Raw genomic sequence first — 17,469 nt, 5'->3', positions numbered from 1 at the left:
CTCAGCGTGGGAGAGATGACTCCAACAGCCTGTCTGTGTGCCCAGGCAGGCTTGGGTAAAGTCTTGCTGTGCTGTTTCAGGGCTGGAATACTCACAGCTTTAGGAAAGTCTCCGTCTGTCCCCTCAAGCTGTGCTCTGACCCTGGAAGCAACACAAGCAAGGGGCAGCTGTGCTCAGCAGCATGTCCCCACCCACTGCCTTAATGATGTGGCTCTTTTCTGAACTGTAACTATTTTGTCAAACACCATGACAGAGGGAAAACAATCCCATACCTTGGCAGCTAGCAACACAGTTTCAGAGGTGGGCTGGCAGCAATTGATGGGCATTTCTTTCTACTGCTGGAAAGCTTTTGTAGAGTGAAATGCATTACGCTGTGTTATCAAGTTCAGCACAACTGGGTTCTTCTGTTCTTTAGAGAGGGCTTGTCTGCTTGTCAAATTTTTACCAATTTAACAAAACCAGAAGTTGCCTTAATGAAATCAGCGTGACCTTCTTGGATGGTTATTTTTTCAGATTTAAAGTGCCTTTTACTGGTTACACCCATTTAGCTTGTACTCATGTAAGCAGGTGCAAGTTGAACTGGAAAGAGCCAGCTTAAGTTGGTAGCAATGTTCAGACATAAAGCTGCATCAGTTTGACAAAGCCAGTTTAACGTAACAGCCATAACTGCACTGTAGAAAGACGAATACTTTGCAAACAACTGTGCTGGTTGCTGGAGGAGGAGGTTAGCACCCAATGCTCCTCACTGCCTCTTTCCCAGGGGTTTCCCTCTTTCAGACCCATCAGGATGTCTCTTTACACATAGACAAGGCTTCAGAGTATTTATTTATAATTGCCTACATTTTAATTTGGTTGTTTAGCCTTGTCCATATTAAACAAATGTTCACCATGCAATTAGCCTTATTGAGCATTTTGACCAGTGCTAGCCTCACCACCGTATTCAATGCACAATGTCTGATCTGCAATGATGCAATGACATCAATTTACAGTAATTAATTTGGTCCTAATTTCCTAGCACAGGCAGGGTGAGAGTCTGGAAAGTGGCTGATGCTGTAGGAGAGTCACACGGCCATTCTGTGACCAAGAAGTTTTGGACAGCACGCAGGTATTTGGTATGAAAATGCCGTAAGCTGCAGCAACAGCTGATGCTGCTCCTGTCTGAAAGTACAGACCAATATTCTGGGATGAGCATTGCTGGGTGAGGGCAGTTTTTAATAGTTGTAATGTTTACTGAGGAGCCCTGCGTGCCAGTACATTCACACAGTTATGTCTCTGATGAGACTGCAAACTGAAACAGGCCTTTGGTCCAAAGGAGCTGGAATCTGTGCCCCAGAGCTTGCAAATCTCTGTGTTTGTGAACATGTATGGATCGCCATCCCGCACTGCCGGGAGCAGCTGGGGCTTCATTATTCACTAAGAGGAACAGAACAGGGCTGGGGAGGCAGCCTGAGGATGGGATGCCTTTTGGATCCCAAAGGCTCAGGTGATGTTGTATTGATCTGTGTTCTTGGTGGTGGTGGGAGGCTCGTGTTTGCTCCCATGTTATTTACGCTTTAGTCTGTATGATGATGGTGTCTTTGCTAGGTAGATGACGTACTGCAAGCCTGGGAGGTGTGTTCTTTTCAGGCTATTTACGCACAAATAAACAAACCAGTACCAGTGAGTGGGAGATCTCAAGATAAAAGGAGCGTTTCTGTAGCATGCTAGGCTTGCGTAAAACAGAAAAGGAAGAATGTAGTGATTCTGACTTTTTTTTTCTAGGAAAAGCTGCACTCTGCCTCAGGGTGGTGACGAGAGTTGATGTAAGGATCACCTTCTAGAGAGGAATGTATGTAAGGTTGTATCATTCAAAGAATCTTCATCTTATTTGGGCTTCAAGCTGATGTATTTATCACAGGGAAAACATTTGTGTCGCTAAAAAGTATGATGAAAGCTCCAGAGGATCCATAAAGAATATTGCCAAAATTTCTAAAGTTGAAATGTTCCTATTACATGGCACACAGCTGTGAAGTTGCATTCAGCAAACCTGCATGGAGATACAGCCTATCCTGTCAGAGAGCCACCCCGTTCCCCCTTGCAAAGGTTGATGTCTCAGGAAGATGGTTCTCAGAATTACCTGGAAAGCAAACTTCTTTGGCTGACAAGTATAGTGGACTGACTTACCTTTTTTTTTTTTCCTGTGTATGTCAGGTTTGTCCAGTTGTTCACATTCTTTCACATGCTTGGCTAGAACAAATTTTCTTAGACTTCAAAAGGAAGGTTGTAACCTTTTAAGGAAGTGTTTTAGGAAGCTGCTCAGATCCTAACTAATCAGTGGGGGGTCCATGTGCATTGAAGAGGCTTTGTTAAATGAGTCTCTGACAAACCAGGAAGAAAAAATTGCTACATACAATTCAAGTCAATCTGGAAAAAAATGGGCAGCTAGGGCCACATGGCAACTTTAGAATTACTAATTGCCATGCAAATAATAATGTACAAATAATTACAATAAAATGAAGGCTACAAGCTTGTAGGCTTCTTCAGGGGAAGGTCCTGACGACATTCAGGAGTCTGGCAAAGGGCGGGTATGTGTGTTTATTTGTGCATCTCTGTGTTTACCATTTTCTGTGTTGAAAGAAAAACACGTGTGTCTGCCCCTAAGATGAACTGTTTACTACAAAGGCTACCTACCAGCCTAAACACCTGTTGCTTTTTTTTTTTAATAGCATACTAATGAAATGAAACTGGGGTTAATTAGGCATTAGAGTTGTACTCAGTAAGGAGATACTAAAACTTTAAGAAGTGAAATAAGAAATCATTATACATACTAACGGTAGTTATTTTACATGTCTCTTAATTATAAGCATTACCAGTAATGGTTCTGTAAGCCAGTCTTGAATAATGGTGAATTCACATCCCTTTGAGCAAACAGGCCAAGGAGGTGTTTTTTAATGGATTACATAAATGAAGTTAGTTTGCCAACTAAACCAAATATCCTGTATATTCAACATTGCTCTCCAAGCTGTAGCCACATAAAATACTGATAACAGAAATCCTTAAAACTCAAGAACCTTACAGCTCTTGTCTTCATAAACGAGGATAACTTGCACACATCACAACCACAAAGACTTTTTTTTTTTTCCATGGAGCACAAAACTAATCCTGAAACTCTTCTGCATGTCTTCTTCAAGCAGGCAAGAAGTTCCTTACTTTTAAACAGGGTCTGCATTTTCTTATTCATGATACCTGCCAAGTGGTTGGCGCCAGGATGTGGCATCTTAATGAGACTTGTTTGCTGGTACGCTTTGACATCACATCTGTTGCAAGAAAGGGTCCAGCCTACCTCTTTTCCTTCTCAGGCCCAACTTCTTTTTAGGGTCTTGAAGATGTCAGTAAGGGGAATAAATATAATGAATCTGTCTTAACGAACTCCACTTAGAAGGAAATAACTCCCTTTGACCCATGGACTAGATTGGCAACGACAGGCCATGCAGGAGAAAGGAACATGGATCCCAATTAATGAATAATTGAAGGATTGTTCTGCAAAAATGGAAACCATTTCTAATCTGTGAATGTAGCAGTGCGTGGCAGATCTACAGATTCCTGTAATTAGCAGGCATCCAAAATATGCTTGTTGATGCCACCAGAACCCCTGCAGAACGAGGCATTCTGTCCAGGAGGAGGAAGATGGCAGTCAAAGTATGCTCTTGCACATGAACTTTTGACCCATCCAAGTACTGCTGAAGAAGGCACAGCTTGCACCCTGAACTCTCAGTGTAGGAAACAACAATGTCCTTTGGATGCAGCAGTGTGAGGACAGGTAGGAGAAGATGAGAGAGCAGTTTGGCACTGTTGGTTCCCTAACGGCTCGAGTCTGGCACATTCCAGGAATCAACAGAGGCAAAGACAACTCAAAGGAAGTACTAAGGGCTGCAGTTTTTAGAGCAATGAGAAAGAGAGAGATCGACACAATACCATGACATTGGGTAGGTTAACCATGTTCCCCTCGTTTGCCTCTGGTACAGCTTTTGTCTCCAGTAAACTGCTCTAGCAAGGCACAGACCTTACAACAACCCATGAGATTAGGTTCCAAGCTAAACACCTTGTGGTTCCCATAATTTGCACTTGTGCACACTGATGTTGGTTAGAGATACAACAAGTGAAATGGTATAGGCACTCTTCCTCTATTCCATAATATACAGGTCCCTTCAGCAACAGCCTAATTCTGCATTCAACAGTACAGGTATTAAAGGGCCAGAAAGTACTTATACAAATCATTCACGTAGCTCAGTTATACACAGCTTTCAAAGAGACCAATTTCTTCTCAACATGATTCCTGAGTAGGCCACTATACAGGGACACAACCAGTTGACTTCTGATTTATATGAAAATAGAGGCTATGATGTGAACACAGAAGGTACAGAGCTTGCTGAATATAATTGTGTTAATTGTGAACCCCTCTGACAAAGACCTGGGAGGTGGGAATTTTGAGACCCCTTCCTGGCATCTCCAGAGGTACCTCTGTACATCTGTATGAGGTAAATACCCTCAGTATGAGGGTCAAGCACAACGAAGAACACTGTACTGTCTCTGTGAGACACACACTTAAATGGAGAGTAAAGCTGGCCCCTTACGGAGTCTTGTAGTACGTTAATGACGTTATTGGTAACATGAAGGTAGTAATGAATGTGGAGAGTTTATCTTATTTTTACAATTCCGAGTGAGAGGAGTGTAACTTTCTGCAACCTGGCCTGTCATTAATGTTATTTTTTTGATATAGTTCACATTTCTATAGTCAGTGAAGCAGCAGGGGCAGTATGAAAGTTGGGGGCTGATTTCACCAGTGGGAGCCTGCTGGGGCAGCTGTAGTGGGGCTGTAAGGGGGACAGAGCAAGGCTTTCTCCCCAGGTGGGGAGCAGCGATGGTCTGTAAATGCTGCTGTTCAGGGGAACACTCACCAGTCAGCAGGGATTGAAGACAGCCATTTCTCAACAAATTCAATTAATCCACCTACTATCTGAAAAATGCCCTGCAATCTTATCTGTTGTTCTTAAACAAATATTGTAAGGTTTAACGATTTCATCATCAGAGCAGAAGTTTAGTGCAAGAGTTTTACCTTATGGTTTATATGTTGTTCAGAGCATAACAAAAGGAAAGTGAACCCAGCTGGTCTTGGCTGGGTGCACATAAGTGCTGGACAAACAGCAGGTAATTCCAAGAGAGAAAGGGGAAGAATGTTCCTCTGTTGCCCTTTTTATTATCCCTGTTATGAATTTTCATTGCTGAAAGGTAAGTTACAAAGTTAAATTTTAGCAGTGATGAATGCATTGTTTCTTCTCTTGCTCCTTGAGATACATTCATTAGCTGATGCATAGATCTGGTTCTCAGCCAGCTGTTTGAAAGGCCAGGCAAGCTTTCTGTGTGTGTGAGAACGCTCTCATCTTCTTCCCACCACTGCTTACCTGTAGTTTCTGATGGTGTACCTCATAGACCTCACTGATTATAGAAATAAGAAGCATACTTGAAGAGCATTAATCAGAATTTGGCTTGCAACAAAGGACAGTACAACACATATTAAATACAGTTAGAAAGGCATGCTGTAGTCTTCCAGAGCTACTTACTTTCAGACCGTTTTCACTATTTTTGAAGCTATTGCCAGAAATAAGGAAGGCAGATTATTTCCTATTTCTTGTTTAAATGAAAACTGAGAGTGAGTTTGACCATGAGCTTCTAAAACCAAGGCCTTCATAAAGACAGAAATGTGACAACTCTATAAAATAGATATTACAAAACTTTTGCACCAAATAGTTTCTAATAGATGCCAGTGAGGACATATTTTATGTAAAAGTAAAAACTGTTTGTACCACAAGCATCTCCAGAAAGGGGAATACATATATTTTTACCTCTGAAATTATAATTTTTTCCTCTCCTGAATTTCCTTGAAGATGCATTCATTTTAGTGAGGTTTCCATGGTTATTGATCTCTTGAAGTTTTCATATTAGCCCAGGCAGCCACTGTTTCTCTGTGTGCCTCAGTCTTTCAATGCAGATGTTCGTTCTTCCCATTTTGTAGGGACCCTATTCAGCAAGTCCTTGTCACTGAATTGGACTTTACTTCCCATCTTGATTTGTGTATGAAGAATTGTTTTCCTGAGCTCACCTTTTTGTAAGCATATAATAGTATAGACATAATTGACATTAGCTATCTTGGGTGTCAACTTTGCACGTAACAGGTGTATGGGTTGAACACATCTACTTGTAGGTCATTTTTTCTAATTCTATGTTTGTCCCAAATGTCTGCAGTTTATCATTCATCATCTCCCCTTGTGACTGTATCACTGCAAAGCCTTTGCTTCCCCAGGGAGAATGGGCAGGGAGTGAGCAATGATGTTCAACTTCTGTGTTATCCTGAGAAAACAGAAGAACAGTCTTTCTCTTCATTTTATAGCTGTATGCTTCCAGCTGACATTACCTCCTGTGGGAGCAATGGTTTCTGGCTCTCAGAGGCTGGCTAGCACGGCTTACAAAGGGGCTATGTTCTTCCACAGTTAGGGACTAATGTCTGTGGATATCGACCATTCTCAGAACATTTAAATGGTCCTTCCCCTGCAACGCCAAGTGCTCAGGTTCTGAAATAAGGATGCTACAGAGCGAGCTTATGGGGCTTGTGGGAATCCCTTGCTAAAATACTGCTATCCCATCCAAAAGAAGAGTTAACATTATTCCTCTCTGTCTGCTGGAGCTCATCCTCTGAGTGGGTATTGCTAAATCATCTCTGCCAGACAGAACATGCCCTTGGCAATTAGAAAAGTCCATGTGAAGAGATTTATCTTTTGCTCCTTTTTTTTTTTAGCTCTTCAGTGTCTGCTACTGTCCCTGGTGTAAAACCAATGTTTACATGCTTTTAACAGTTCCTTCTACCTCTATTTCCAGTGCATTTTTACAGATGCTTTCAGGATATGTACTTTGGTGTAACACCAAAAAGAAACTTGTCTTGGCAAAGGAGCAACAGAGGAAACTCATAGCTTGTTTATATAAATTGTAAAACACTGTAATTAAATAAAATAACTATAAAAAGAGTATGTAACTGGTTGTATTGTATGTGTCCCCTGCTTTTCATCATAGATGTTCTTAGATTAGATAGTTGGGGGTTTTTAGAGCATACGCTATTCCAGATTTGAGCTTCATAGGGCTATTGTAATAAAAAGGTGAATGACAGCAGCACCGCATTGTGCCTCCAGATGAGGAGGTGTCAGAGGAAACTACCAATGAAAACAAACTACATTCAAACAGCTGAACCTCAAGCTCAGGCCAGCCTCTGTAAACTGAATAACAGCTATCTTGAGCAAACAGAGATGTCTTATAACATATCCTGAAAGTCAACAAACTGTGGGTCTGGTGGAGCAATGGAGATCTTCTTTCTTTTTCTCTTTCTAAGAATGGGTTGAGCCAAGGGCCCTCTATTTAGAGTGGTCTTCTTCCCACTCCTAGATATATGACTTCTTCAGGAAGTTCTCCCCTACTGATGTCAACAGTTGAGGGTAAAACATCATATTTAGCTTAACAAACTATCTCCACAACTTTGATGAAGTCCAAAAAACTAGAGACAGTTTCTTGGTTTTCCATCAAATTTGAGTTGAATTTGAATGCACCTCTGTGTTTAGAGGAGCTCTGAAGAATGGCATTGCTTCTCAAGGCAACACCACCATATGAAAACTGGCTACATTGGGGTTTTTTTTGTTAGTTTTGTCTCTGCAATATTGAGTGCAACTTCACCATGCTAATAGGTATTTCAACAAAGTTGTCCTTTAAGTTGAACTACTGAGTTTTTCTTGGCCGTGTTACTATAAATTAAAATAAAGCTAAATTTCGGTCTTTGCTACTAGTTTCCATCTGGACCATACCACATCCTTAGTACTGCATCACTGTAAAACCTAAACTATTGTAATGCATAGAACTTGGATAACTTACACATGTGGAAGACCTTAGATAGCTTCATTCTTATATAGCAAATTCTTGCATCATCAGCTCCAAAATCACACCTCTAGAAAACCTGAGAACTCCACTCTGGTTATTTTAATCACTAGGCTAGTATCTAGGGGAAGACATGGCTGCATACCATAAAGCAAAGCTTAGGACCCGTTCTGCACTGAAGGATGCTGTTATCTTAGCAGGAAAGAGACTATGGTTGGCAGCAAATATTCAAAGGCTTTCCTCTACCTGAAACATCTCATTTCAAACTGTTTCCTTTTACGCTATCATTTAGGCAGGTATTTGCAACAGGGAAGCCTATTGTAAAAGGGCTTCTAAAATGAATAGTTAAGAGTCCAGGATAAAAGGAATTGTTTTAGCATATGAAATCACAGAAACAACACGTGTGTGTTTTAAGGCTGCAGTGTTTCCAGGATAATGGCAGGAAGAGGTAATTGTAAGCCTCCATGCAGTAGCCTCCCTAGATTTTACTTTTTGTACTCTGAACAATATGGAAAAGTTCTGTCTGCTGACACTTGCTGAATCTTGCCTGCTTGCATTACTGTAGACAAGAATTAACTACCTAACCCCCATGGTTTTATGGTTTGGGTCATTTCAGTGACACAACTTGCATGCTGGTTGCACATCTCTGTTAGATCTTCCACAGACGAGGCTTCGTCTAAAGAGACAAAACGATTTTTACAGTGCCTTGTGAGCTAGTACATCACTGTTTCTGAAGCTCTTCTGCAGACAGAACTCCCTTTGAAGTCAATGGGAGCTCTGTCTGAATAAGAACTTCAGGATTTGGGCCTCAGGATATAAATGCTGTGATCAATCTTTTGAGCATAATGAATAACATTTTCTTGGCTTTCAGAACTATACTAAGCCAAATAGTAGCCCCAGGGATTCAAAATGGGTTAAACAGGAGAATCTGCTTTGTTTCAACCTACATCTTTATTTAGCTTTTAAATCAGCATAGTCCCTATGCCTAGTACTGACCTGCCCGAAAAAACCCTCCAACAATAAGACCAGATGTTTCAATAGTTAGTTTTATGATCAAACCTATCATGGCATGAGACACTATGAAACAGAATTGTGTTCAATGAAAAACAAACATATTTGCTGTAGACTGACCTGTTTCTAGTTGTGACCTGAACGTACAGTCTGGAACAAAAGACTTGAAGTCTGAGGACTTTATTAATTATGTGACAAGGAGGTCTGTAGGCACTGATTTTGATCAGAACATCATAGTACCAGACACTGTGCAAACATCAGAGTTAGTGATTCAAAAAGTCGACAGTCCGGGTAGGCAAGACAGATACTCCCTGTATCCTATTCCTTGTAATGACTCTGACTTTATAGATGGAAAGTTCTGCCAGAGACAGATTATACGACTCACCCAATACCTCTCACAAAGTCTAGAAGGAACCTGACTGCCAGCCTGGTGCCTTACTGTCGAGACTACGCTCCCCCTTTTACACAATGATAACAGTATATTACGGGACTTAAAAAATCACAGCTTCCCGTCCCCATCCCAGCCTTGGCTGAACTCCAGCATCCCACCCACCTTCCCCCTGAAACTGAAGGCCTAAGGTTCTTCCCGTTACCTGGGATGAGAGTTTTGCCAGTCCTGACTTCAGTGGCAGCAAGCCTAGATCTGCTGATAAATGACACCCTGATATGGGCAGCTGATTCTGTCTCAGTAATTGCTGTCAGAGCAAGCAGGAGGGCATCGGCAGTATGAGGCAGAGCAAAACTCTGGCGTTTTCGACCCTCACAGGTTATCATGCAACTGGATTAATGAAACAAGGTATAAGAGGACTGAGAGAAAAGAAAGACTGAAACAAGAGAAAGAAGGAAAAATATTGCAAATTCTTGTTGCCTGAACAGGCAGGCTCTTACCTCTGTGAAACATGGGCAGAGGTGCATAGGTCAACAGCCCAGTTCCTTTCCTGGAGTCCCAGATCTGATGCGTCCCTTTAGCGTTTTGGTGGAGGAAGTCCTGCAGCTTCTGTTTCTGCCCACAGTCAGTGGAGAGTCTGAAAGAACTGTAAATACCACATTGGTATGCACTGCAATGGGAAAACGTCGAAGCCTTCAGGTGTGAATATATATGGGGCTGTCACTAGCAGGCAGAAAAGCGTTTTGGAGAAACAACTCCAAAGCTGATGAGGGAAACACAAGAAGCAATGTTATTACCTGGAATACGAGCAACTGGAGTCCCCAACGCAAGTTCAGCAGCTGGAAGAATTTCTCCACAGTATCAATAAGACCGAGGAGGTGGTCTCCACTATGTACCAGATATGCCCTGACACAGCTGAATCTACCTAAAGTTTTAAACAAGTAAAGTCTTGCCCAGCCTACAACTTGCAGCAGTGATGTAAACAGCCTGCTGATTCAGTCATATTTGTAGATGGTTTCCAGGGTTTGCTGCTTTGATTTCTTCTTTTTCTTTTCTTTTTTTTTTTTCTTTTTTTATGCCTGGGTAATGATTTGCCTTGCCTCTCCCTCCTTCAGCTAAGTCAAAAACCCTCTGACTTCCCCAGTTTCTTCAAAGCCTTGGCTCTGCTTCCCTGTGTGCATTCAGTCCAGGTGCTAGGCTGGTTCCTCCCTGGAGGCTTCCTGTGCAATCCGCTCCCTTATCTTGGTTCCTGATCTTGAGGGAAGAGGCAGAACAGCCAGCAAGGAGAGGCATGTACCAAGAGACAGCTCGAGACCACTCGGCAGCACAGCTGAAGTTCAATTTGTCCACCTCAAAGATAAGGACAAAGTCACGTGTTTTTCCCTTCAAATTTAGAAAAAAAAGAAGGCTTTTTTAGTTATAGCAAAATGGTTCTCTAATTCTGGGACTTCTCTTTCCCCTAGGGTATGGGACCATGTTACCCAGGGAGCACAGAGATGCAGGGCACTCAGAGAGCCCATCCTCAGGAGCTTCGAAGAGTCCCTTTAGGCAGCCCACCAGCACCACAAGGAGATAGGTGGGCATGGCATGGGCTGGTGAGTCATGAAAGACAAAGGCAAGGGAACAGTTGTGTGCAGCACTGCTCAGCTGCTTCTGGGGGCACCTGTGGGGCAGCTCCCTCACAAGCTCATCAGATCACTGCTATGAGATCCTAGCTAGCAGGGAGCACTCAGCTTTTAGGATCCTACAGAGTCTGAGGTTGGTTCTTGATTGACACTTCCTTCCCCCCCCCCAACTTTGGAAACTCTCCAGGCCACGGGATTTGGTTGCTTATGCGCAAAGTGAAGACTGCAACTTGCTTTTATGTGTCCTATTTGCATGTATCGTTCTTGGGGACAGGTATAAGAAGATGGGGCTGGAGAAGTTGCTGTGTGATAAATTGAGACACAATCCCACTTTTTACTTGCCAGAATAGCTTCTTCCCTTGCTTTTGAGGACTGTAGGGTAAAAAATTATATATATATCATCAAAGGATAGATGTTAAGATCCTATCTACACTATGAATCGTGGCTGTGTTGTGCACAGGCATCCTGATTTAATACAGCAGTAGCTGAGGTGGCCTCTGGGGTAGCACCACTAGAAACAAATTGTGGTCTCTCTGGAGCACTGCGAGCTATGAAATGATTTCCTGAAATAAGCATCTTCCTGCTGACATCTGAGATGAGGCTGACAGTGGCTCCCAGACTGCAGAATATGAATGAAACCTGCATTCATGCCAGCTGTGCTAGAGATCCACTGCAACACACTGTATATCAAACGGAAGAAGGATTCATCCAGGGAAAATAATTTCAGCTTCCAAAGAGAGATTGAAGAAGGCTAATAAAAATATTTTTTCTTAATGGGCCTTTGTTGCTCTTGCTTTAATCTTCAAAAATCTGTATCTTCACACATTATAACACTAATGATTAAGTTTGTTTTTCATTCTTACTGACAAAGAAATGAAACACACAGTAAACGTGTTAACAAGAGAGCATTGCAGAGTCTTAGTCAACAGTGGTTTCCCAGGTGGAAACCCAGCTTAGAACTAGGCAAATGCTGCTTACCTGCATTAACTCTTTGTTGCCTCACTGATTAAGAAAATATCAGTGAAAGACAATTAGAGAAGTAAAAAGAGAATTAAAAAATGGTCCCTTTCAGATCACTTCCATCACCACATTTAGATCGTGCTAATCTCTCCTTTGTGAAGCATAGCAGCTCCCTCGCAGCTATGTATGGAAACAGCTCCTCTGAGCTTCCAGCTTAGACGAAACACAAGGGTAGAGCAGAAGACCTGATATGAGGAGCCCTCTGCTCTGTTCTCTGCTCTGCACTAGAAGGGCATGACGAGGGGTAAGGCATTCAATGCCTCTGTGTGTCAGTCTTCCCCGGATTTCACCAGCTGATAAGAGTGTGGATGACACAGAGCTGGGACATGCAGTTAAGCCCGAGGGGTGGTAGGACACTGCACAGGAGTAAACCAAACTGGATAGAGAGTACAACACCAGCAATGGGGTGGAAGGTGTGGAGCACAAAGTGCAAGATGGTGCCCTTGGGGACCAGACCACAGAATCTTCTCCTACAAGCTGAGACCTCACCAGTTGAGGGCAACCTCTGGTCACTTGTTAGAAGATGATGTACAAGGCAAGAACTTGAGAGGAAAGAACTTGAGCTCAAGTTAAAGGACAACAGTACGGTAACACTCAAGAAAATGATTAAGCTAGAAATGAGAAGAGCAGTGAGGTCTGCGGTGGTCTTCTGGCAAAGATAGTTGAGACATATTCTACACTAACATCTTTCAACAAATGGTGCTTCATCAGTTTATGAAAATCAAATTCCAGTCCTATGGTCCCAAGTTTTGAACAGTGTAAACTTCTGACTTTCAAACTGATTATGAAAGGGGAACTGTTTATTGCCTATAGTAACAGAAATGTTCTCAGGGATTACTCCATTTGTAAATTTGACTATGGCAATGGTGTGTTACCTGCATGTTTAAAATGGAAGCACAGTATCATGTGCCAGTGCATGAGTAACATAAAATGGAACTTACTGGTCCAGTTTAATTGCCTATGGTAAACAAAACACAAATATTTGACAAAAACTAGAAATTGTAGAAAGTTTATTTGATCTTTTATATTATTTCAAAAGGAGTACCCTACCTGGTGCCTTATTAGTTAAACACAAACAGGGATTACATTTAAATATAAAAGCTTTATCTTGGTAGCATGTCTTCACAATTTTAGTCACCTTAAGGTACTCACTTACCTACTTATTACCCACTTTCACAGGTCTCATTTTCTGTTATTTTTTCAGAAGCAGTTGTAAAGTCATTTCTTGACTCCATTATTTTTCCTGTTATTTTTCAAACCAAATTCTGTGATTTCTTTTCCAGACCTTACACAGTATTTCTGTCAAGAGCTCTTTTTCCAGGTGTGAATACATTTCAATATGTATACAGAACCCAAGGAAATATAGCTACACAGATTTTATTTTAATTATAAGCACAAGGTCAGAAGCTGAGCTTTGTTATACTTTAAAATACATATTTCAACTAACTGCCAAGCTACACTGCTGTTACCAAAAGGCATCTCAAACACCAAAGGGGAAGATCTTAAGTTTCATCTACTACCATCATTGAAATGTAGTCTCTGTAGCGAACAGTATTTGTTTCTGGATCTAGAGCACTGGAGAGCATGTCCTCCATTTCTTCCTGAGTAAAGGGCTCACCTGAAAGACAGCAGAGAATAACACTGTCTTGATAAGTATTCTTCTCAGGGCTGGGAAATTATACTGCTTTTCCCTTGCAAGGATATACTTTTGGTCCTCACACAGAGGAGAAAAGGAGCAGTACTAAGGATCCAATGCCTTCACTTTTGCCAATTTAAGTCCTGCATGCCATGTGAGCTGGTCTAAGGTAAAGGAGAGAGAGGGCCTGGATCTTCTGATCTCCTCCTAGTTCACAGACTCCAAAATAGCCGGTTCCTCTCTGCCACAGGGATTTTGAAACAACCCTTTTTGTCAGAGTGAATTCTTCTGATGTGAACATTAGAATCATTATCTCTCATTTGGCTAGCCTTTCACTTGCATTTACATCATGAAAGGTTTCTGTTTTTTCTCTTTTAGGAGCTTCGAAGCTGCTGCTGGCTTACTGCATCCCTCTCTGAGAACAAGGTCCTCATCTGAGGACAGACCTTGCGCAGAGCCTGCACATCGTTTTGTACTTGAGGCAGGCAGGCGTGAGTCAGCCATGCAAGAAAAGCAGGCTCCTCAAGGGATATCAAGGATTACATGAAATACAACTTAAATTTGGTCTTTGAATCTCTTTGTTTGCATACAGCACTAGAATTAAGATCAGGATAATGTAAGAATGAATGAGCAATGAAACTACCTGAAACATCTGGAAATCTAAAATACAATTTTACAGGAGGACAGAAAAAGAGTCACATCCTTAGGAAGCAGAGAGATGTGCAGAGTCATAAAATATCCACACAAGATTGAATGATGACTCTTAATCGTAATAATATCTATCTTATAATGTCTGCAAGCAGGCAGATAAATGTTCTTTCCCTGCATTATTCACCAGTGAAATGTTCTAGTCTGCAGCCACTCATCACAGTGTATCTACTCCTGCAAGTTTTGGCATGCAGAATGAGGACCTCAAGGTGCCATATACACACGTAATGTTTATTTACTTAAATACTGATATTACAAAAATCACATTACCTTCTTCAGTCAAATATTTGACCAGCTCCTCTTTAGTAATATATCCACATTTATTGTCATCCAAAGCCTTTAAAGAAAAAGAATAAAACTTGTGGTTTTAACAATATCGAATCAGGGGATCAGCAACTTCTTTCCAGCAATTAGGTACTTGAATATTTAGTTACAGACCTCAAATGCATGTAGAAGAACATCTTCTGGAATAGGCTGGTAGCTGAAACCATTGAATCAGAAAAGTTAAGTCATTGTTTGCCAGGCTGCTGTACTATTCTGAAAGAATAAAATATGACTAGTAGAGGAAAGAGAAAACTTATTTTCTATGAGAATTTACTAAGTTTGTCTACCAAACATTTAATTCCAGCTTGACTTTTTGGAACTGTCCATATGTTCATGTCTTTTATTGTACTCCTGTTTAATTTTCATTGTGCTAAGGAGCCAGATGAATGGCTTCTGCATGTCTGGGCTGGCTGAGTGGGTTAGTAGGAATCAGTAATAGCTGAATCATTCCACATAGCCAATGCACTGAACAGAAGATGGCCAAACCAAGAAAACAAAGTTTTGTCCAGGTATGCTGGTAGCTAGGCAGCAGATCACCTAGTGGCACTTGGACAGCCCAATGAGCTGATGATGAGCAAAGGAGGCTGGTAGCTATAAAAGAAAAGGTCTGTCACTAACAGCTTCAGAGAGACAGGAGAACTGGGCACGTGTGTGCGTGCATATGTGTGCCTGATTTCAGAGCTGGAAAGGAAGCCCTGTGCAGTAGCAGAGACCTTCCATATCCCAGCAGACTCTCACCAACCCCCAAGAATACTAAAGAGAAGACGTTGAAGCCAGGGAGGTTCTAACTGCTTGATTGTTTCATCCAGACCCACCTCGCTCTTTTACTATCTCAAAATCAAATGTGCTAAAAAGAGACCTTGTTTTTTGTGATCCAAATTTCATGTGCCCTTTGATAAGTGAACTACAGACATAGTGCCCCAAAAGATAAAGCGGGTGTTGACACTCAACCCCAGGATGGACCCTGCTGCCTCTGGATGCTGTGACACCATTTTGGGAAATTCTATAGCTATTTCATGTGCAGAACACCCTCCTACCAAAGGCCCTCTGTGTGCAAAGTAACTTCTCGGTATTGGGCAGGACTGAGTTTCCCAAAACCCTTGGCTACCATCTTTAAAAAGAAAGATAAATTCCCTGTAAGTAATCTTGCTTTTACTGCAAAATATCAAAATAGCACAAGTTCTGTGTACATGCAAAGATTTCTATGTACTTTTGAATAATGAACAGTGGTTTTGTTCTAGACTTTTAGATCAGCAGTCTTTCAGAGTGCTGGTTGTGCTGTACCTGGCAGTCACTTTGAGACATGAACATGAAGCTGATTTATACAATTTATTAAAAATACACTGTAACAGACTGTGCTTCTCAGTAACTGTAATTCATATGTTCATAGAGAGTAATGGTTATGACCTTAATTTGCATATAAAATATTTCAGAGATGCACAAAACATGTTGAATAGCAAGTTAATTCTGATTCACATTAAAAATATAAAATCTACACATTAGCACAATTCATGATTATAAGCTGGTATTATTTATATCATCCATACAACATAATTTTATGTAGACGAAGCAATTTTGAAACAAAATCTATCAAGGTAATGTAAACTGAGTTTAAATAACAAAAAAATCTGTACTCCTTCCAGTTACATAAAATTACTGTAGATATATTTATTCAGAATCAACCCAGTCAATCTGGAATAACCTACAGATGCAGAAAATCCACTTTCCATTACCTTCTGTCGAGTAGTACTTTTGTCATCACTGGAAGAAATTTTTCCAGATGAATGTATCCGGTTGGTTCTTCTTCTTCTACCTAAAAATAAAACTTCAGTATGGCAGCTTATATGATTCATTAGCAAACTAATACGAAAACCAGAAAATTGGGGTGGCTCCTGCATTAAAATTACAGAGTTAGACTTTGAATATTTATATCAAGCTTTTAATATCACATGGCACCATAACATCTGAGTGAAATGCTTGTGATCAACCAGAAAGAAATTTGAGGATGAAATAATATCCCGGGCAAACTACAAGACTGCTATTATAGACACTTTCAACAACTCAATATTGCCCTCTTGTGCTTACAAACCACTCATGCAAAAGAACTGGATGCCTAGTAACTGATCTTATCTCCCACAATACCTCAGCAGAGGTTTAAAGATTCAGACTGCATTCGTACTAGCAAAGTCTAGTTGGATCATTCCCAAGCAGTGTAGTGTGACCACTCGTAACAGCAAACCATTAGCACATTCCCTGGCGTGATTTTGGCCCGTGCCACCAGCAGTCACCAGGCCTGGCTAGGACCTTAGGGACTGTTCTCCAGCAGGCTGCTTTGTGCAGCCACTCCGCATAAAACATTTACCCAAGTAGACATGAGCTGCTCTGTACCAGCTGGCTTCAACACCCAAGGATGTTTCTGGGCACATTTAATGTGCTGGTTTGGACATAGCCCCAGTCTAGTACACCTCAAGGATGGAATGTGTTGCCTCCACATGTTTCACAGCCAGAGAGAGTTGTCAGGAGAAGGACCAGAGAGGCAGGCAGACTGAGTCAGGGCAGTCTGTAACAGTCATAAGGCAGCCCATAAAATGCTACACAAAGAAAAGCTTCCCTTCGCCTCCCAAATAAATTGATTAGTCCCAAAACATTGAGGACTTCTAGCATCGTTCTCACTGCATTCCTATACTTCCACAGGAGATGAGCAATGTGGTAAAACTGCTCCCTATCATCCCGGTGCATCCCTTCCCTGAAAATTTCAAGTTTTACTCCCAAAAAGAGCCCTCAATGGAGTTGGCCTGTTCCTG

The 17,469-nt window shown here is 41.5% G+C and overlaps 1 protein-coding gene across 1 annotated transcript in view; it reads right to left on the bottom strand.

Moving 5' to 3' along the window:
- Positions 1-12,996: 12,996 nt before the first annotated feature.
- The window catches only part of EFCAB2 (EF-hand calcium binding domain 2), a 31,706-nt gene continuing 27,233 nt past the window's right edge, over positions 12,997-17,469 (bottom strand). The window contains exons 4-7 of the mRNA XM_054821508.1: positions 16,399-16,478; positions 14,780-14,822; positions 14,612-14,678; positions 12,997-13,615 (exon numbers count right to left, since the gene is read on the bottom strand). Coding sequence (XP_054677483.1) covers positions 13,500-13,615; positions 14,612-14,678; positions 14,780-14,822; positions 16,399-16,478 — 306 coding nt within the window. The 3' untranslated portion in view covers positions 12,997-13,499. The remainder of the gene's footprint in view (positions 13,616-14,611; positions 14,679-14,779; positions 14,823-16,398; positions 16,479-17,469) is intronic.

Source organism: Grus americana, chromosome 3, assembly GCF_028858705.1.
Source record: "Grus americana isolate bGruAme1 chromosome 3, bGruAme1.mat, whole genome shotgun sequence".
Classification (NCBI taxonomy): domain Eukaryota; kingdom Metazoa; phylum Chordata; class Aves; order Gruiformes; family Gruidae; genus Grus; species Grus americana.
Note: the sequence above shows the minus strand (reverse complement) of the source record. Positions and strands in the feature narration are given on the sequence as shown.